General features: G+C 41.8%; 1 protein-coding gene across 1 annotated transcript; it reads right to left on the bottom strand.

Moving 5' to 3' along the window:
* Window positions 1-686: 686 nt before the first annotated feature.
* On the bottom strand, window positions 687-20,200 carry jak2b (Janus kinase 2b). Its single transcript, XM_070964357.1, has 24 exons — window positions 19,628-20,200; window positions 16,863-17,099; window positions 15,862-15,985; window positions 15,651-15,768; window positions 13,069-13,214; window positions 11,717-12,008; window positions 11,503-11,622; window positions 11,070-11,227; window positions 10,680-10,791; window positions 10,182-10,368; window positions 9,305-9,429; window positions 8,996-9,130; window positions 8,581-8,668; window positions 7,464-7,591; window positions 7,035-7,173; window positions 6,512-6,663; window positions 5,861-6,011; window positions 5,008-5,144; window positions 4,341-4,530; window positions 3,663-3,787; window positions 3,406-3,578; window positions 3,032-3,149; window positions 1,904-2,017; window positions 687-1,716 (listed from the first exon to the last, which is right to left on the bottom strand). Exons 2-24 carry the CDS (start codon window positions 17,092-17,094, stop codon window positions 1,609-1,611), a joined length of 3,372 nt encoding a protein of 1,123 aa, XP_070820458.1. The 5' UTR covers window positions 17,095-17,099; window positions 19,628-20,200; the 3' UTR covers window positions 687-1,608.
* Window positions 20,201-22,618: the final 2,418 nt, after the last annotated feature.

The following is a 22,618-nucleotide window of genomic DNA, read 5'->3' as shown; positions in this document are numbered from 1 at the left end:
TACTTCATCATCAGCTTCAGGAGGGGTTTACAATGTTCCTCCCTGCACTGCAGTGCTGTTTGGATTACATCTTAAACTACACGCATCTGTAATTACATGGAAGAAATCAAATATCACTCAAACACTGACAACTACATGGAATTTTTCTTTGTACCCTTCTAAGGAAACTCGACTCAACTTACTGGACAACATTCCTGAAACTGATGAAGATGCCAAAAGACACTTAAGTGGGGAGGGGTATGTGCAACAGTATGGGTCTTAAATCTGGACCTAGTTCAATGTGTGTCATCTTTATGATGAAATTTTCCTGCAAGATGCACATTTGGACCATATTGTTTACAAAGTTTCAGAAATGAAGCTTTCATGATCGAGAAGGCACGCTATTCGTCAACATTTAAGGGGTCTTACATGTGTAGTATGCTACATTCATCCTGTCTGTATATTTTCACAGCCCGCTTCCAGCAAAATCAAACAGTCCGATATGCTTCAGATTTGAATGTGTATGGAGATTTATGATAAATTCTGTGTATTCAGTTGTGATTCATGTCATTTCCTCTTCAGTTTATATTTGTAAATAGTGTTTGGATTTTGAGCTTCTTGACTGGTTATGGTGTCACGTGTTGTTTCAATAGCACACTCATTTACACTGTGGAAACAATGAGGAGCTTTAAAGCGACAGAGAATTTGCTTAACAGATGTGACTGTTCTTTAATTTTCACACCATTTCTCACAATGAAAACATAAAACAACAGATTTTTTAAATCACCTTTGTATGTACTTCATTTACTTTGACATCTTGCTGGCAGTTCAAATATAGTATTTACTATATTTTCATTTTATAAAATTAGAAAATTTTTCTGGACATATGTACACAAGTATACTGTAGGTATATACACACATACATAGAAAACACCAAGTCCATTTTATTTCTGGTGAGGGGAGAAGGGGACGGTAAGAGCTAGCCCTGCTAGCTGTTCGTATGGACACAACACACTCTCACACACACAAACATGCACGCACACACGCACAAACAATGTGCACTCTCTCTCACACACACCCACACCCACACACACACACACACACACACACACACACACACACACACACACACACACACACACACACACACACACACACACACACACACACACACACACACACACACACACACACACACACGAAGAACTTGTTTGACACAAGCATCTCTAGCTTTAGGCCTGGCGATAGTCTACTCACAGTCTGCACACATTCTTGAAATCTTGCTTTGATCCAGGATGTTTGACCAAACACGTTCACGCTTTCTCAACAACATCACCATCGACAGTTCCTTGAATCCAAGCCTCCATTTCCATCCTGCTGCTGGCCACTAAGCTGCTCCACTATAAAAAATGGTTTGAGAGCCTTGTTTAAAGGCACCTTGGCAGTAGTTTTTGAGCTGGTCCTAGCTTTGAACCACCGCTCTTCCAGTTACAATCTACTTTGAGACATGCTGTCGCTCAGCAGGAGAAGGACCTCATATCACCCTCTGTCCTTTGGCCACAAACAGGGCAACAATGTTAAGAGCGACTCAGTTGAAGAGGAGCATGGCACTTAGGGTGATTTTTCTGTCTAAAACTCCTTACTGTCCCTGAACAGGTCGATGCGCAGAGCGAGCTCCTTGAAAGAGGGACGCAAGCAAGGGTCGTTGTCCCAGCACTCCTCCATGATCTCATGTATCTGGGAGAAAAAGCAGCAAGAGAGAGAATTATCTGTGGGTGTACTCCTGCGATGAGCAAACAACAAAAACATTACAAGTCATGCGCCCTGGCATGGAGTCAAGCTTGCACTTGTGTGACTAGTTGGCAACTGCAATGCTGTAGCGACAGGTGACGTGTGTATGTAAAAAAACACAACACAACTGTACCTCTGTGGGACACCCGAGAGGCTGAGGCAGCCTGCTGCCTGATTTGAGGAGCTCGATGAGGTGATAGACGATCAACTGTCCCTGCTTGTCATTCCCCATCATGGACATAAAAACCTGAGGAGAAAGCGGTGACTTTAAAAATCTATTTGATTTACAGAAAACAACAAGAAGACACATCCTTAGAGACAGGAAAATGGCTGCAAACCCAAATAGAAAGATAAGCGAGAACTTTATTGCTGTGCAGCAGCAGCAGTGCACAGAAGGAAAGAATGATGTGCATGTAAACCAGAAATTTGTTACGACTGAGTACAAGCCAAACATGTGACAACCTGAGCAAAGAAATGTTATTGTCAACGACTAGAGTATGTTCTCAGTAAGTGGGACAGTGGCTCTATTTTGCCAGGTGTAGCCTGACAGAGTGTCTGTATTTAGGGTGACAGCAAAATGCAGTTATGGTGAGTTGTGCTGAGAAGACGCTGAAAGTGGTTCGTTCATACACGTAACCAGGTATTCAGCAAAGAAGCGGTGGCCTCATTTGAAAGCACTCAAGAACACAACTTGAGGTACGATCAGTTCAGGAAGAGGAGGGAGGAAAAAGCCTCTTCCCCTGGAGCAGTCAGGCAATTAACCAACTGCTGTCTGTATTAAAGCGTCAGGTTTGTTTACTCTATATACAGACGAAGCATTGAAGCATTGTACTTTGATGTCGAATGTCTAAACCGTCTGTACGTCACTGGCAGTTTGGCAGGGCTGTTCATTCAGGTCAAGCCACTTTTTCACGATGCAGGTTTCCTGCATGCTATCGTGTCTTTAAAAGTAACACACAGCTTTCCAGACAAAATTCCCGTGTGTTACACTATATTCTTTTTTCACAAGTTGAGAGGCAGACAGGAAATGTGGGAACAAAGAATCCCAGGATGGATTCAAACCTGTTTATATCCTGCATCTTAGCCAGTGTAGCACACCAGTTACACTGCTTTCTTGACTTAAAACAGGATCTTATGAAGACAGAGTAATAAGAGCAAACGGTAATCTCGTGTCATTTTCCTACAGTTTCCTGCCATGTGAACAGAAATAAAGCTGGACAGGTGGTGAAAAAGTCAGTGCATGCTTGCTGTCATCACTTACTGCAGGAGGGCTGCTGTTTTTGTCACTGTGGGTGAAGAGCTCATAAAGCACCACTCCAAAGCTCCACACATCTGATGCCACGGAGAACTTGCTCTCCGTCAAAGACTCAGGGGCATACCTACAAAACAGGACACTTGACTGTCTGTTGTTGTCTGTTCTGCTTCACTTAAGGAGGCAGTTAAGCTTACAAACAGTCTTCAACAGTAAGACAGGGAGGACAGCTTTGACTGGGGATAAACAGGATTGATATTCATTGATGGAACAAACACACACGCAAAATTTTTAAATAAAATCACACAGTAGCACAAACACTGTCCAGCATGATGAGGATAGTGAAAAGAACAAAAGCACTAAAAAGAAAACAGAAGTCTGACCAGAATATGGGACTCTCTCCTGGCTCTTTGACCATGTAGTACTCTTTGTCCTGAGGCAGAACTTTAGTGAGGCCGAAATCTCCGATCTTCACTCTCAGCTCACTCTCCACAAGGATATTTCGTGTTGCCAGGTCTCTGTGGATATATCGTTTACTTGACAGGTACTCCATACCCTGTGAACACACACAGACAGAAACCTTTACTGCATCTGCAGCTCCAGCGGTCAGCATGTGACAAAACTAGACAAAAGGAAGTACCTTGCAGATCTGAGAAGTGTAATGCACGAGCTTCTTGTGGTCGATCCTCTCCTTGTTCTTCATGAGGTAATCTCGCAGACTTCCAAACGGCAGATATTCCATGATGAGACGGAGATTTCGCCGTCCTGAGAGAAGCCAAAAACAAAGAAAGAAGCACTGAAAGACACCGACACAGAGTAACTGCGAATTTCTAATTGTTTGATACAGCTTTTTTATCACTAAGTCGGGAAGGATACAATGATGCTACACTTTGTGGATGTCCATCAAAGACCAAAGAAAAAAAGAAGAATGTAACTCATTATGAGCAAAAACATTTTGGATGAGCAAAATGGCAAAACCAACCAAATTACATTTATTTGGTGAGAAATGCACTAAACCGCCATACCTGGTGCTTAATACACAAATTCTCTTTATATGACAGACAACACTTCGCTTCTCATCCACTGGCTCGTGCAAACAGACTGTGTTTACTGCTCAGTGAGGCTGCTTTTATAGTGAGCATATGGCAAATGCACAAAGAGTTTGGTCGGATTCTGTAGTTCTACTGTAGAATGTGCAGAGGGAAGAGTAGAGGATGTATGCAACAAGGTGACTGGAAATATGTCGTCTTCCAACATCAACCAACATTTCCAGTTTTAACGTTTGGAGATGAGGGTATGAACTGCAGGTCAGCCGTACCTGCACTGTAACAGACGCCTTTGTACTTGACGATATTCTCGTGCTGCAGGGATTTCAAGATCTCAATCTCTCTCTCAAAGTCTCGTATGTGCTCGGCAGTGCTGTGCTGGAGTTTCTTCACGGCCACGACCTCTCCTGTGTTGTCCTGAAGTGGGTCATAGCGACACATCTCCACACTGCCAAAGTTTCCCTGAAAGAAAACACCAACTTGAGTGAGGTGTTTTTCTTTTTTACTCATAGTCTGACTTCTTATTTTTACTCCATTTCGTACTTAAAGAGGGCACACACAGTGAGGTAGAGAGTGGTGAGAGCTTCAGTGAAAGTCCATCAAAGTGAAAACACATTGCACAACTCTTCTCCATTACACCAGCAGAGAACATTTGGTGGAGCATGGTGTAGTGCAACATGTTTTAATTTTGATGGGCTTGGATAACTAGTTGAAAAATAACGTTAAGTAAGAAAAAAGAGTTAAGATCAAGACAGGTAATTTCAAGAAACTTCAGAGAGACATCATTATTCTCAGTTCTTCCAGAATCATGTTTCAAAAGCTTGAAATATCAGGACAACATATGCCAAACATTAAGTTATTGCAAGAGGAAAAGGGGTGTTAGCTTATTAGCATGGCTTCATTTACTCTTAAAAGCACAATTTCCACACTTCTTCATACCTTGCCAAGCTGCTGTAAGAATATGAGGTGTCGCTCTTCAAACTGAGCTGGCTCCTGACTCTCAAAACCCCCAGTCGACCAGCCAGAGCCCACGGTCCTGTTCGGCAGGATGTCACTGTCCACGATCAACTCGTAGTCTGGGGACACAAAGACAAAAACACACATTCAGAGATTAAGGCAGCCGTGTCAAACCAACACGCCACCAGCGACTGGACGTATGTAAAAAGTCCTGTCAGCATGATTAGCACCTGCACTTCTTTGGCCACGCCTGCTGTTGCATCAAACTGATTGATGTAAACAAAGGAGATCATGGTGCACACCGATATGTTCAACTGTGTTTGTATGTGGATGAAAGGCCAAAACACAACGAAAAGGCCATGTTTTGAAAAACACATGTGGACTAGATATCAGAAATAAAACACCTACTGAGAGAATTAGTTACTTAGACAAGCTCAACTGGACCCTGAAGTCTCTCCAGCAATGGTTCCTCTGGTCCCAAAGCTCGACTAATCATGTCTTGGACCAATCTCTGCACTAATCATGCACATATTGTCTTTCTCATCTAACTTCAAGCAAGAAAAGACAGCTGAAGAATTCCCAAAATGCTGCATAATTCCCAAAATACCAGCCCTACTTCATTCCTGACCTCATTTCAAACAGCAGCTGAATGATGACCCCATGAAGGCGAAGCTGAGAGCCCGTTTTCAATGACAGGTTCCTGAAGACACCGTGATGAATGCCTGTGTGGTCTGGGTGTGTGTGTCTGAAGACATTTGAGATTCCACACTGGTATGACCTAGATTCCCTGTTAGGGGCAGTCTGGCTGGCCAGCTGATGAGGGGTTTGAACCAACCTGGTGTGAAGAGGCTGTGGAGGTCACGGATAACCGCACGAAATGTGGGCCTGAATGTGGGCTCGTAGTCCATGCAGCTGGTGATCAGATTAGCCAGTTCGGTCCACTTTGGTGCGGGAAGCTGGTGGTGGTCCTCGTAGAAGAGGCTTTTCTGTGATACAAAATGAAGGGTCAGTATAGTGCAGATTCAGCTTAATATACAAAGTAAGTCAATACATAAATCACGCTGCTGGGAGTATGAACTGTCTTTTTGGATTTTCCATCAAGGCAAAAGGGCAATTTCTATTCAACACGCTGGTTTAGATTATGTCAAGGTTTGAAGTCATGCATAATTACTGGCATGGTCTCTCTCCAGTTTGGAGTGTTGTACATGAAGGTGCACTGACCATTATTTGTAACTTAACAGAATCAAGAGAGACCCAGAAATTCCCAGCCATGCTGCAGCCTGTACTGCATTTAAAAGACTCTATTGAAATAAATAAATAAATATAAATCAATCAATCAATCAATCAATCAATCAATCAATCAATCAATCAATCAATCACTCAATCAATCAATCATATACCGTGGCCCACACAGTCTCAATACCACCCAGCATTAAATACATACCCTGATACAGTAAATATTATAGATCATACCACCCAGCCCTACCTTAGAGTTGTCCAGTGTTACTAAAGGTTTCTCCCCACCACTGCAGATCTCCCAGAGGGTGGTGCCGAAGCTCCACTTGTCTGCAGCCAGGCTCAGGTTGGCAGTGTCCTCGATACACTCAGGGGGCACCCAAGGGATCCTCTCAATCAGGACTAATCACAAACAGAAACATTTAACCCACAACCCTCAGTAAATTCTTCAATTTCCATTAAGGCTCTGAAATTTTCAGGTAAAATTTCAGTTGATTCAGTTTGATTTTCTGCACTAATTGAATGCATTCCTCTATAAACGTCATCGGTTTGCAGCAATAAAACTAAATCCATTCTCGTCTAACATAACTCTTTTCTTTATCTTAATAGCAGTGACTTACCACTCATTTCTCAAGTGTTTTTGATTGCTAATCGACACGCAAAACAGCGTAATCCAAGGCACTGTCTCATCGCTATCACACCCTTGTTGAATAGCTGCCCCCTGCTGACTGAAGAGTGTATTACAGTTTATCTGAGGACAGACATAAACTCACTTTCTTTGGGCAGGACAGTGATGCTGATGCCAGGGTCACTCAGCTTGATGAAGGGGGGGTTCCCAGCCCTCCGGTCATCCTCTCTGATTAGAAGAACGTTTTTAGCACAGACATTCCCATGGACAAGTTGCTTTTCTTCCTGCAGGTTCAGAAAGGGAGCGATGAATCAGTGTTTTACCAACTCAGACAGAACAATTAGTAAACCACTCTTCTTACAGCTGCTTCTCAGAGGTCTCTTTAAGATGATTTGTGTACTAAATGAAATGTGAAGCCTTCTACCTGCATGTTACTGCAGACACACTTGAGCACATTTTTAATATGTTAATGCATCATAGCAATGACAGCATTGTAAAATCCAGGTCATGGCAGAACATGACATCAGTAATGCTGATGGAACCGGTATGTAGTGCACTATACACAGATTCCTACCAGGAAGTTCATGGCCCAGGCCAGCTGCCTCGCCACCTCCAGCTTCCACAGGATGTTTATCGAGTTCTTGTTCTTCTTCAAGTAGGTGTCCAGTGAACCAAACTTCACATACTCCTGCACCATGATATCTGAAGGAAAACATTTTTTAACTGAGGTTAAAAATCATTTAAGGATTTTGTGACTACAACACAGTTCTTAGACATACAAGCTTTCTGTCATCCTATGTAAGGTTATTATGTTGATGAGCCACTTTGCAATGCTAACTGAAGCAAGGAGAGCAGGAATCAAATGCCTCTCTTAAAGTCACTTGAGAAACTCATTTTTACATTATTTTCCACTGATATCAAGCATTACTCTGTGGTTTTAGTATATCTTAATTTATTTTGTCTATCACGGATTAAGTTGGCGATTTTGTTTTAGGGACTTTTGGCAGCACTGTTTTCTACTTGCTTTAAGTGCGTTTGATTTTTTCAGTGAAGACAGAGAGTACAGAGAGAACAATGCCTTCGTATGCTCAGTTGATTATATCTAAATTTGTCCACTGTGGCACAAAGAGCAGCACCTCTGAATCCCCCATGGACTTCTCTTCAGCTGTAAAATGTTCTCTTAAACTACCCAAGAAGAACAAGGAACCACAAATACAAAGTGCTTTGTCACTGACCACTTCATGAAGCTTTTCTTTAGAATTCATATTGACATTTCCAATTGATCAATGTCAATACTGATAAAAAACAGACAGACAGCAGAGCAGACATGCGCCTGGCAGCATAAACAGATGCCTACAGTAGCAGCCTGTGAGGTGAAGAGGGAGTGGGGCCAGTGGAAGAGTTTTTGCAGCAGGGTATTGTAATCCTCCTAAGAATAGCCCACCAAGTCCATGGTTTAATCACTGCTCTGAGCTTTAGGCTAATGGAGTCTGGCCAAGATTATAGCAAATCATGGTAGACTCTTGACATCATTAGACCAGAAGACCATAAGCTCATAATGTCTGTCAAATGAACAGGTACAGTATGCAAGTTAGCTTACCCTTTTTTTCCCTTCACGGCACGTACAAATGAGGACACACAGTTAACTAACAGCATGACAAGTTGAGAGCGTGTCTCCAAGGCTGACTTACTCTCTTCTCCACAGACACACACGCCATAGTTAAGGATCAGGTGCTTATGGGACAACTGGCTCATCATACTGGCAGCCTCGAAGAAAGACTGTAGGACGAGAGAAGACAGAGAAGACAGAAAACCAAATTATCCATGTGCCCATGACAGAGAAAAAGTTACACCAGTGTAGGCCCCAACTAAATCAAGAAGAACACCTATACGAGGGCAAGAAAGCTGCCTAAGTGAAACAGGAATCAGCCGCACCCTGAAATAAATCAGCAGGTGCTTATTTCTTATCCTAAATGAATTCTGAGTACATTTGCTGCAGCTACTCCTGCCTGTATAGCTCAATGAAGACAATGCAGCTTGAACCTTCTGTAAAACAAGCTGTATCCCTGCAAACCAAACGGTTTGCACAGTTTTAAAGCCACAGACCTCAGAGTAATTCCTGTGGGCCTGGTCCAGGACTTTCATAACGACATCTGTTTGGTGCACGAGTCCATAGTCTCCCAGCTCCTTGCGGACCCCTTTGAAGATCTTGGTAAATGTCCCTTGACCTAGGCTCTCCATCTGAAAGGAAACGTGATTGTAGTTTTAATTCTAAAAACAGACACCAGAGAATGACTTGTTGGCAAAAGGCACAAAATGGGATATCTGTGTAGTAGTTTAGTGCTACAACGCAATAATGAAGAATTTTTGGAACTACAGACATATGACAGTCCTGAGCATGCACACTAAGCTTACAAACTCCAGATCTTCTTTCCTGATCTTGTGAAACACCATTTGACTGATGTTGTGCCGATGAAGTGACGGAGACAGAGGCACTTCAGATCCCTTGTTGCTCCTACACACCAGGAGGCAGGACTTTTCTGTTGGCGGAGAGAAAATGAAGTACTGAAAACACAATTATGAATATTATATTCCATTTCTGCCATTTTCTCCCAATAGATCACACACTGGTTTTTAAGGAGTCCAACTGACAGAGAAACTGAGTAATGACAATGTGATGTCGACACTCTGCAGTTGCTCATCGTCAGTTTCTGTGGAAAACACCACGTTATGAAAATTCCTAGCATAGAGCAGTTCTGCTTAAATTTCAAAACCACTAAGACTGAGGCACCGTTGAGTCAACCTGGTTGTTTGTTCAGCTCCCAAATCAGAAGATCAATGTTCTCCCTCTCTATTAATGACAGGCCAGAACACTGACTTCACTGAAAGAAAACAGTAAGCATCCCATTAAGGTGCACTAGATCAGAGCTAACTTTTGCATGCCAGTTGATTCCTTATTTGGGGACAAAGATCCTTAACAGGAGTCCACAATGTCGTATTCAGCAGCATCTGAAAAAAGCTGCCTACAGCTGGGGGTCCATGGACTTTTTCCATTCACAAGTAACAGCATAAAATGTCTTTGCTCCCTCCAATACTGTTCACAGCCACATGCACTTCGAAACATCTAGCAGACTTTAATTCTACTGTCATTAATTTAGCAGCATATAAAAGTTTGATTTTTTTATGTTACACATTACACAGTACCACACACACACACACACACACACACACAGTGTGTGCAAAAGTTTACTAATCTCTCAAATTGTATAAATCCAGAGTCTGTTCGTTTTACCTTTGGATTTAGGTGGACAGCACTTGCTGAACTGGAAAATGACGCTGTCAGAGCGCACAGTTTCCTTTTGGTAGCAGCTGAGTAGTTCCTGCAAGCTGCTGAAGTTTCTTTTGGTTCCACTGAGGTTAAACTCCCCGCTGGCAGACCTGGTTATCTGGCAGTGTTTGTATTCGACAGCATCATACACCTAGCGGACACAAAGAGGAAAGCAGATGATGGAAATGCATACGATCGGAGCTTCAGTCATGGAACTGACAGTAATACAACAACAGCAAATCTGATTCTGAGTGTGACACTAGTCCAGGTGGTTTGACTATACAATGAAAAGGCTTGGGTTGGAGAACAAAACAAGAGGCTCTTAAAAAAACACAAATAGACGAGAAGCAGCTTGGTGCTGAAACATTCTTCAGCTACGTTCAGAGGGACAGCAGCGTCGAATAGGCAGGATTGTAAAACTATGATGTGATGCTACAAACTACAAGTTTGAGTGTTACTTACATCAACAGGGAAAGTGAGAAAATACTTGTTGAAGTCTTTAGGGCTACATCTCAAAATGTACAATCCTCGCTTATTTCCACATTTGTGGAGCCGGTTGATGGCAAACTCCATTCTGTGACAACGACAAAAAAAAAAGTCCCAAAATAAAAAACACACACAGTACAGTCGCAGTAAGTTATTCACCTGTATCACCTGCTTGGATAGGACATACAGTAAATACCAACCACCTGAGCAAAGCTTGTACATTCGATTTTGAAATACAGAAGTCATGTACCACATTGGTGCAGTTCAGGAAATACATAAAATAATCCAATTTTTTTTTCCAAACTTTCAACATTACTATTGCCACTGGTAAATAAAATGAGTAAAGGTTTGTTATTCTTCACTTACGAGGTGGGGCCATGGCAATGGGAGGCGATGGCTTCCACCAGCCTCGGAGGAGCCACTTCTTTACAAAGGTAGTGATGTGCGTCTGTAGTCAGCCGATAGTAGCCATCAATGAGGGACACAAAGGACAGGGCTTCAGACAGGCTGGGGAACTCCAGCTCCTGAAACGTACCAAAACCACTGTTACACATGATATGTCAACTTCCACCATTCACCAACAACCATCATTAAACTGTGCATTATATTTGTCTTGTTGCACAGACGGCAGGGTTATAAAACAAATGCTTCTACGGCTGCACAGGTTTTCTGCCTTTACAGTCCTCTCAAGTGATAGTGAACCAGCGTCACTGAAGCTGGCTGCATACTGTGGTTAAAAAAGTTGTTTCTTTGCCAGCTTAAGACAGAGAAAAGACAGACGTCCAAAAAGTCAAATTACCAGATTCTTGCCGTCTTGTTTGTTGATGGTGACCACCCGACTCTCTGCAGCACCCTCCTTACTGGCCTGTTTGATGCTGATGTCAGTGACATCGGGGAAGTCACACAAGGTCTGCAGCTCCTGGACGAACAGCATAAGAGACATCTTTTGTAACAATGTTATCTGTGATGCCACCAAAGGAGCAAACCTCACTGACAGAACTTATGATACCAACCTGCTCAGAGTCTTTAAGCTTCTCTCGACACCACTGGATGCCGCTGTCCGCTGCCACCAGGATGATGAGCTGTCCGCTGGATGGTTCCCTGACCTGGAAGGTCTCTGTGTAGAAGGCCTTCTCCAGGGACTCCATGCTGATGAGGTACTTGAGCTTGAGGTCACGCGCTGTGGTCCGACACTGACTGAACTGCTGGATGAAGCGTTTGAAACGAAAGCGGATTCGCTTGCGTGTCAGAAAGTTGCAGTCCTGGATCTGAGCTCTCATGTCCTTTGGCAAGAAGGACTTGTAGCTAGAAGGAAGCAAAAGGGAAAGGGGATTTTTTTTAATTATCAGCATGTAAAACCCTGTGTCCCTCATGCATTTTCAAAGCAATACCAAGCAACTATTCTTAGTGGAGAAAGTGATTCACATTTTCATTGAAATGCCATTAAAATCATTTTAAAGCTGTCTTATCATAGGAAGGCTCATAATACAGCCATAGTGCAGACTCTAACATAAACATGATCCAAATGAATCAATGCAAAACCTCCCATTGAAGTTGGATCTACATTCTGCTGACCCCAAAAATCTGAAAAGAACACTTTCCTCAAAAAAATCTATTGACATCTGGTATGAGGCACATCAGTATGTTAAAGATGCTCTTCCTGTTGTTTGCGCTCCCCTTCTTTGGGGTCATGCATATTTTAGTGCAGGAAGAGCAGATGGTGGTTTTAAAATCTGGGCAGACAAGGGTGTGCAGAAAATAGAGGACCTCTATGTGAACAGCAACCTTCTTACATTTGATCAGCCAAAAAACATTTTTTAAAATGAAACATTTGAGGTCTTCAAAATATAAGCATGTAATAGCAGAATCACAGAATCAAATCTCACACTTAGATACCGAATGAATGATGGAAACCTTTCCTCTGGTCTATACTGTTTTAAAGATACATGATAAGGTGTCCACCACTGACAGACTACAGGCATGGAGATACAAGAGGACATGGAAGACTCTGATTGGGAAAGGGCAAAAGCAATTGATTGATTCCTTGGTAGGAATGAAGGAGAATCAAAAACTAACAATTTCTGAAATTTGTGACTGAATTTACTCATTCTCTCTAATTTGAAGGATAACTTTGCTAATTTCAGCTGTTTTTACTTTGGCAAAATGCTTGTACAGATGTTTTTGTTAGCCAACCAAACAAAAAGTCTTAATATTCCTCAAAGTAGAGTTTTAAAAAAAGCATTTTTTTTGTGCATCCATGCAAAAAAAAAAAATCAGGCTTTGCATTGGCACCAATTACACCCGTTCATCAATTAGTGCTTAGCAGATGTTCAGACCAAAAGCAGCCTCTGTTCTCAACTAGTACCTTATAGTGTGGTAGATGTCCAGAGGCGACAGCTGTCTCTCCTTGGCTGTCCTTGTCATGTCGAGTACAGCCATACCGAGGCACTCTTCCTGAGTCTCATGGGAGTTGGGGATCTTCACCAAGCCGTTGACAAAGTCATACCTCCACTGCACACAGAGATGAGAGCCACACAGTCAGTCGTGCACTTGCTTAGAGGAAGTGTACAACCTTGTGCTCTCATGCAAAGCGTATCAAACTCTGTATTGTGTGTGCATGTGAACACAACCTGAAAGACTGCCATATTTCATTATCTATCGATGTCCTAAGAAAACACATCTTTAGCTTTTATTGTATGTGACTTAGCCTTCAACTGAGAAACGGAGAAATATGCTCTGAAACATGAAGTCTGACACTGTGGACCCCCCTCAGACAGACAACTGAGACAACCTACATTGGCTATATTCGCTCATATTTTGGCAAACTTGTAGAATTACATGTACACCAAATCAGCAATAGCTATACATCCACATAACTCATGGACTACGGTCGCTGGATTACTTTAATACTGATGAGAACTGAGAAGATGATGATGATTCTCAGGCAAGTTTGTATGATGTCCCCAGTCACAAGTCACACTCAACATAAAAATATGCGCATCATGTTTTTGTGTGAGACAGATTTGACTGAGTTCTGACTTGAGAACGAGTAAGATATTTAATGCTAATGGTGGCAATCAATCTAATTGGGGCACTAAGGCTTCTAAAGTACCTTATGTGCCTCCATGAGCTGTCTGTCACAGACACTGTTGCTCCTGCATCAACAGGCTAAACTACAATAACTAACTTCCTGTTGTTGAAGGAACACCGGCATCTCCAACTGGTGAATGCAGAGACACACTTTCTTTTGCAAGTCATAATAGCCTTACTTTAACACAAACATGGGGGCTCAGCTCGAGTTTAGACCATAAAGAATTCAACATGTCCTTCACATTAAAAAACATCACATCTGTCCGGAGTGAATGCAAGCATGTGTAATGGCTTAATGGCTGCAAATATGCAGTGTTCGGCATCCTCAAATGACCCACACAGCGATGCTTCCCTTCTCCCTTATAGGCTTTTCCCAAGCCAGCAGCACAGATTTCCACAGGCATAATTCCACGTAATCCTTCAGTTCACTCTGAGTTCAGCTCCAGTCATATTACTGGCTCGAGTTACCTGGATTCACCTATAAAACACACTTACTTTCTATTGCAGTGTTTATATGGTTTATAAGAATCATTTCTTGGCTAAGGACGTGCAGGGCTCTGGTCACACATCTGATGAGGTCTCTGTTGGGCTTTTTCTTCCTGTACTACACTACTGTGATTACAACTCTGTTTTCCTTTCACCAAAAACACAACTACAACGGAACTGAAAATGTACTCCATTCACAACAACACAAAACCCGAGGGGACTCACTAGGGAAACTTTTCTCTCGCAAGACTTTGTGACCACTAAGGCATTAATAAAGTAGTAGTCCTGTGAGCCAATGTGCGCCATCCGAGGCCAGACTAACTCCTCAAGTAGCCCTGTGGCAAAAATGCACAATGGACTGATACTAATAAAAACCTATAAATGGCCCCCACTGTTACACTGGGTCACATCTTTCTTAACTACTGTCAAGATTTTATTTTTAGTGAATTCCACATGAGTCCTGGTGCTGTAAATAGTCAGCTATTTTCACAGTTGAAAATAGCTCCCACAAACACAAATGACTACAGTGTTCAGCTATTTTATGAAATAATTTTCTGTCATTTTGAAAAAAAAAAAAAAAACTACAGTATATATTCGCGTTTTAAAAGATTTGGGGAAGTACTGGGAAACAGATGGGTTTTTTTTTTTAAATAACTTATCATCTTAATGGATATTGTGCAATCATGATGTGTGTTCCTCCTAAAAATCTGTGTATTGTCAAATTCAATGAATCAATCAACACACTAATCCTGGGAACCACCAAAGTCTTGAGTGTCTGTCGCAGCTTCCTGCTTTGCACTGTGAGTAATTCAGCCTTACTGGCATCCAGACTGTAACCGAACAAATCAAAGAAATTTACATTTGTGGTTGAAACGTGGCTTTACATTTTTGGACTCTGAGCATGCTGTGATCTGTCAAACCTGCAGCACAGAAAAAGCCTCGGAGTGCACACGAAAGACAGTGAATGGGGATTACTTTTATGTTCTCATTCAGGGTTTGTGCACACTGAGGTGTGGATCTTTGCATGCAAGTAGCAAAACTGCCTTCAAGACTGAGCTCCCTCTCACATGGGGGTTATAACTGCACTCAGTGAATGCGTTTATAGTTCAGACTAAAGAAATCCTTCTTATAAAAAACATCCATAGATATGAGGTTAAAAAAGAAAATCAAAGAAGCATCAGTTTCAGTTTGTTACATCTCAGTCTTTTGGAAAAAAAAAAACTAACAAACTGACATCACTGCACTTGTCAAGGATATGAGCTACTTGTTTGATGATGTCTAATGTATGATATGAACAAACAGACTCACATATAAAAAATATAAATTTCCAACCAGTTGGTGTAATAAATGGCTGTAAGATGAAGTACCCACCTGAAAGAAAAGGTATGACATTACAAAGTCATCAAGAACAGGGCTTTCTGAGCCCTTGGTGACCCCATATCGATATGCCCGGGATGCCCCACCACTGTACCAGCCAGGGAAGTAGTACCTGTGTTAAAAAGCAATGCAGAAAATGCAGAAAGTCACAATGACATTTCAATTTCAATTTGGAAAAGTAAAAAGTAAAAAAAGTCGATGCTACCTTATTCTGAAAAACACATCTTCTGAAGCCAATTCGTCAAGCTGGAAGATGTGGTTGGGTGAAAACCACAAGCGGTCTCGCTCTCGAAAGAGACCAAAAAGGCTGCAGTACAGAGGTGATATACCTAAAGCAGACAAAGAAACAGAACCCACACTGTCCTCTGTGAAGTGTCCCTCTGTTTAATTGTGCAACATATTCCTTAAAACAGAACAGGTTAGCTATGTGTTACTAGCTTGATCCAAAACAATTTTCCTTGTTCGTGTGCATAAATCACTCGAACAAACAAATTACAGTACAGCTGCAAAAACTGGTAGTGCCAACACAGGTGAACAAAAGGTCAATACAGACTGGCTAAAATGTCAGTTGTGTTTGGTTTACCATCAAACACATAACATGCGATTCCAACAACATGCAGGCTAGTCTAGAGAGATATGATTATTCTGAATTTGATGCCAGCAACAAGTTGGGACAGGAGCAGCTAAGACTGAAAGTTGTGGAATTCTCCAAGAACACCTGTTTGGATCATCCCACAGGTAAACAGGTTCATTAGTAACAGGTGATAGTGTCATGACTGGGTATGAGAGGGGCACTCAGTCGTTCACAATGAGTATGGAGCGAGGTTCACCACTTTGTGAACACATGATTGGATAAGGGAGATTACTGCATGGACTCATGGACTTATTTAGGTTTTTTACAGCATGCCGACTTCTTTGGAATCAAGTTTGTGTTAGTGGCATCATACTTTTGACTGTTAAATTGCAACAGCAACACCACCAACACTCAGCAAAGCAAAGCTACCACATTTTGCTTATCCTCAAACACAGTGACGAAAGTTAGGCAAACTGTAAACAAAACGCTGAGATGATTGAACAAGCCAATGCTTTTTCTGCTGATAGGTTTCACTGTGGCCTCTTGATAACCTTATCTCAGGACTTATGCCCCTACAGCAAAACACATGAATGGGGGTGTATTATGCAGCCTTGTACAGCAGGTGTACTCACTGCACGCTTTGGCTGCATCTATGCACAGCTCCTCCGCCACATAGTCTCCGGGTGGGTAGCTGAGGAAGCCGCAGTCGGCCGCTGCTAGGCTGCTGTGGTAGTAATGAAGTCTCAGAACAGCCGCGGATGGCCTGGCGTCTGGAGATTCATGATGCGCAGTCCCATTTTGGTGCACTGTGGGGCATGTGTCAGTCAGAGTGTCCATGGCTGGCAGGGAGGCCGTCAACAGCATGCAACCTTCAATCAGTTAAAGGCAACATGTCAGCAGACAGAATCATTTTCTTTCTTTTTTTTTTTTCTTCAGTGAAGCATGGAGAATTGAATGTCATCATTAGCTAGGGTACATGGTCTCAACTGTTGGATAAACGGTTATCAAGATTCAAGCATTGCATAAAGCTGCAGTGCAGAGGAACCACTGTCTGGAAAGAGGTTATAAAATCAGTAAATCTAATTAAAAAAAAATAGGGCTACTCTCAGTGAGAGTTATCAAACACAGTCAGATTTCCACTGTAAAAGGACTATTGAGATTCTTAGCCTTGTCGTGCAACATTTTTAAATGCCGGTCTAGGGTTTATCAAGTTTCAAATGTGCCATTTTCTCATGAATTACTTCGATTTAAACAGACAAGAATCTATATGTAATTCTTACTGCGTAAAATTAACATTTTGCTCTCATTTAACAGCCCACCCCTTCCCCCGGACATTCTCGCATCAGATCAACAGCTGAATCAGAGGTGCCGTATTTCTTCTACAATTATAACCCACAACAAACAGGTTACACGTCACTGCTGGTGTTCTTGTTTCTGTGTAGCCAGTCCGCAGAGCATCCTCACTTACCTTGAGAACAACTGAACATCAGACTGGTTTGTAACAATAACCAAAACTTCCCAGTATTTCTTTCCAGTATTAAAAATGTACCAACATTGAAACTAGTTCTGTTAAGCAGATAAAAGATATATCATACGGAAGAGACCCCAACAACTCAAACTAATTCACTAATCATGCTGCAGATGTAAAAACTATTTGTTGCTCTTTTTCATGTTTTATATCAAAACAAACATAACAATATACAAATCACAAAGCACTAAATGTACACTTAAGCTCACTCACATCAAAATAAAAATATGGCATCAGGCTCGGAGAGGACAGACACGTCGCCTGGAAGTTAAAGAGCACAGCTCAACAGTTTGTTACTTAAAGCTGGTTGTATACCACAGATGAGACACTAACAAAGCAGCCTGATGATAGAACAACACATTTACTGTTTTTAAGGATCAGCTGAGGTCAATATGTTCACCTTCTACTGTTCCACAAACTCAAACTGTCCTTCAAAATCTGCATTAAGCAGGTCATTCTCAAAAACAGTATTTGTGCAAGAAGGACGCCACCAACAGATCTATGCAAGTCAGGAGTACAGGTTTCTATGGCTGAGATGGCAGCCGCTGTGCATCCAAAAACTGTTGTCCAGCTACTTCACCAGTTGCACCTTTATGGCAGAGTGGCAGATGTGCAAAGCAGTGGCTATCATCACTGCCAAAGGTGCCCCCTCTGAATATTGGCTTGAGGGGGTGGCAAATACTGATGACATTCATACCAATCTGAGATCAATTTGTAGATTTGTTTAATATTTATTCAAATTACTAATTTCTGTTAAACTGTTCATAAAATTGACTCATTTAATGGTTTAATCTTAATAAAACATCATCTAAAGTAAATACCAAGAAGAAGAAGAAGAAGAAGAAGAAGAAGAAGAAATGGCAGGGGTGAATATGATTACTTATTGATTATTCACTTGATCAACTCACTGATGGTGTAGTCTATGAAATATCACAGATAGTGGCATCACAACTGCTCAGATTCCCTTGAGCCCAGGGAAATTGCAACAGTCCGAAAAGAAAGATTCAATTCACAACAAAATCAACAGAGAGGAGCAGCACGTCCTTACATTTGGGGAACTGAAAGCTCAGCATTATTGAATGTCAAGTGACTTAAAACTGTCAACTCATCACTGAATTGGTTGTAAGTCAATTTTGTGTAAAATCAACTCATCCTTTTATTGGACTAATGAGTTCAGCACTTATGTGAATATTGAGAACATGCAGCATGTAGTTTGCTGTAATAACATTTCCCAAAGATAGTGTGAGAAAGGGTCTGTGACATTCGTGGATTTAGTTTATTCTCTTAATTTCTGCAAAACAGAAAGGATGTCTGGCAATATCCCTCATATCACTTCAGACAGGACTTTACACATTCAGTTTCCAGTGAAGCTCTTATAATCCAATTCTGCCCAATTTCAGGCACATAAAACAGATGATCAAACGTATTAAAAATCTTGACATAACCTATATTCTTTATCTTTGGTCTGTGGACAAATTCAAGACTGCCAAAACTCAAGGGAAACTGCTATAACGTTAGAGTCTGGACGCTGTTCACAGGCTCATTACTCACCTTAAAGTTTTATGTCAAGTAGGAAATTCAAAAAACGACAGCTAAGCTGGACATTTCCAGTCAAATATCAGAAACTTAGCTGCACAACAAACTCATCCAAGGCCGTGATCTTTCGTGCTACCGTTAGCTATAGCTTCAATAGATTAACTTAACGCTAGCCGCCGCACAGACCCACCTCCGTTTGAGTTAAGGATAGCTGCCACACAGTGTAAGCAAATGTACTACAGCAACTTAAGTTGAGAAGTTAACGTTTGTGCACGTTGAAAAAATAAACCCGATAAAACTGTCAGCGAATTATTACTGAGTGTGAACACTTACTTTGGTGGAGAAGCCAGACGTGCAGCTAGCTAGCTTCCTGCTGGCTTCCTAGGCCAGCGATGCGGCCAGGACGAGCGAGAGTTTGACAACTACACCCTGCGACAAAGGGGCTTCAGTTCTTAAAGATCAGCATAAAACAGCTGCCCAAATAAATATCAGTTTCTTTTATGGTTGAAATCCACCTGGAGATATTCTTATTTCCATGTCGCACTCAGCTCGCTAACCTGCTACATAAGCTACCTCTGGTCAGCCTAGCGTTACCCATCTCACTCCCGAGGAACTTCGGCCGTCTATCGTGTCAATCTTGTAACTTATGCTAATGCTCGCTAAAACCAGGTCGTACGCTGTTACAAAATGATCCAATAACACAGAATTCATCTACAGGCAATCATCTTCTTGCGCCTAGACCTGGGGCAGCAGCTGTACGAGGAGAGTTACATTATTGACAGCTTGTGAAATGAATAGCTTTAACTCTGACAGGGGAGCTAGCTAGTTTATCAGTAGCGGCTACAACGCAGCCGAAGCCCGAAGTCAGTCAACAAACCAGCCTCTCCCACACTAATGCTGCCTTCTAGTGCTGTCGGAAATGTGACAATTACAAAACAGACGAAATTGCAACTGGGCAAACGTCCAAATATCCACGGGGGGGGGGGGGGGGGGGGGGGGGGAATACTTGACCATCATCAGAACTGCTTTCAAAGCTATTATTAGCCACCACGGATAGCCTGACTCTATAAAGTACATCCCTCAAAGGACTTTCACAAGTGTGTCATTACAATTTCTTTTGCAAAACACCTGAATATCTAACAGCTGGTAATACAGATTAGACAAGGTGGAGGTGATCTTTTTGTCTCTTTTGATAAATCTGATCAAGTAAATGTAAAACAGCACAAAACAACACGGAATTATGCAATTTTGGGTTATGATTTTATCTAATTTGTGTTGAATTTAAATCCATAAAATCTACCACTTGGAAGCAACTTAATTTTATACAATGAATGTATACACAGAAATTCCCTAGTTTGAGGTGGTCAGAAACAACGTGAATAATCATGGCTTGTTAACCCACTTCAGAGGACATTTTCTGGCTCTCACATGTAGCCTGCGTTTGCACACAGAGTTGATTCATTATATTTATGCCTGTTATTTTATTATACAAATTTGATTCTGCGCATTGGACGCTACGAGGAGCCCCTGAAAGCAGCATTAGTCTCTTGCCTTGTCAATCAACAAACCAGCATCTAAACCACCACCCGCCCACCGAAACTGCAATTAACCACTAGCTGCACAGATTACAGCACGGTTACACGAGGGAACAGACAGCACAATAAACACTTTCAATATGAATTGTAATGCAGAACATGATTGATTCAACTTAATGATAATATTAATGTTGTGCAGATTATGATATTGATACATTTTCCGTTAATTTGTCAGCCATATGATTTTTGTTACTCTGGAAAAAGGAACAGCTGAGTAGGTGGGTGGTGTAAGGGTCAGAGAGAGAAAAGCACGAGGCTTTCAGGAGGAAGTATGCTGAGTCATGTGGTGTCTTCTTCATTGTGCTTTTCCAGCCATCGCTGTCACCACTCACCTGCTGTCACCTCAGTGAAAGTCCACCCAGAAAAGGCTCACTGATTGTTGGGCTGCTGGCCTCACTCATATCTCCATGAAACACGTGGAGGGAATAATCAGAGGCAGAACCATTGAGGACACCAAGCATTCTCTGAACCCATCGCAATTTGAATTGAGGTCAATGAGGGGAGTTGAGTTACTTTCATTTTTACTTCTCACTCTGGTGTCTGCAACTAAAGCATTCTAAAGCTCCAGTCAAAAGTCATTGTGGTGTTTCCTATGGCACTGTTAGTACAACTGACCCTTTATTTTGTGTGGAACTATTAATGAATACATAAACTGCACGACCAAAAGTATGCGTGTACCTGAGCATTATCCTGTCAAACATCTAATTTCAAAACCATGGGCATTACAGTAACATGCTTAGCTTCCACTCTTCAGTAAATACTTTCCACAAGATTTTGGTACCAGGCTGCAGGGATTTGCTGTCATCCAGCCAGAAGAGCATTTGTGAGGTTTGTCATACAATCAGAATCAGAATCAGAATCAGAATCAGAATCAGAATCAGAATCAGAATCAGAATCAGAATGCCATTTCAGCCCAGATGGATTTGAGGTCAGGGCTCTGTGCAGGCCAGTCAAATTCTCCACACCCAAGTGGGAAAACAGTTTCTTTGCAGACCTAATTTTCAACACGAGGGCGTTGTTTTGTTGAAACAGGAAATGACCCTCCCCAAACTGTGAGCACACTATTGTCTATAGCAGGGGTTGCAAACTGAGGGTTTGAGACCCTCACAAGGGGCTGCAGGAGAAATTGTAGAGGTTATGGGATGTTTATTGTTTCAGACTTTCTAATATCTGTTTTCTTCAAAATCTGCATTTTCAAGTGTCTAAAACTAGAGTAAGCATACTGATATTCTCAGAATGCCGGAGTAAACACAAGCTAATATTCAGCAGGTACAATTCCTCTATGTTTGCCATATTAGTTTACAATTATTATACAACACTTGTATGTTGTCATGCAAGCCTTTGTTAATCAGCGTTAAACAGAAAGTAAGATTGAAGCTGATCATAATCCAAATTATTGGACAGATTTGTACTGTGACCAGGTAACGATCCTAAATTGAAAACCTGAAGGTCAGTGGGTCACCACAGTTACTTCAATTTATCCTGAGGGGGACATGAATGTCTGCATGACATTTAATACCAATCCATCCAGTAGCTGTGGAGACGTTGTATTCAAAACCACAAATGTCAACCTCATGGTGGAACAAGAGGAAAAGTCAAAGGATCACCCAAGTCATTAGGATTCATTGAATCATAAAAACTTTGTGCCAATCCATTTTGTAGACATTTCTCTGGAGAAGTGAAAACTTTGACCTTCTGGTCGAACCAGGGGGAAATTAAGGGGATCGCC

This window comes from Chaetodon trifascialis, chromosome 6, assembly GCF_039877785.1.
Source record: "Chaetodon trifascialis isolate fChaTrf1 chromosome 6, fChaTrf1.hap1, whole genome shotgun sequence".
NCBI classification, from domain to species: Eukaryota; Metazoa; Chordata; class Actinopteri; order Chaetodontiformes; family Chaetodontidae; genus Chaetodon; species Chaetodon trifascialis.
Note: the sequence above shows the minus strand (reverse complement) of the source record. Positions and strands in the feature narration are given on the sequence as shown.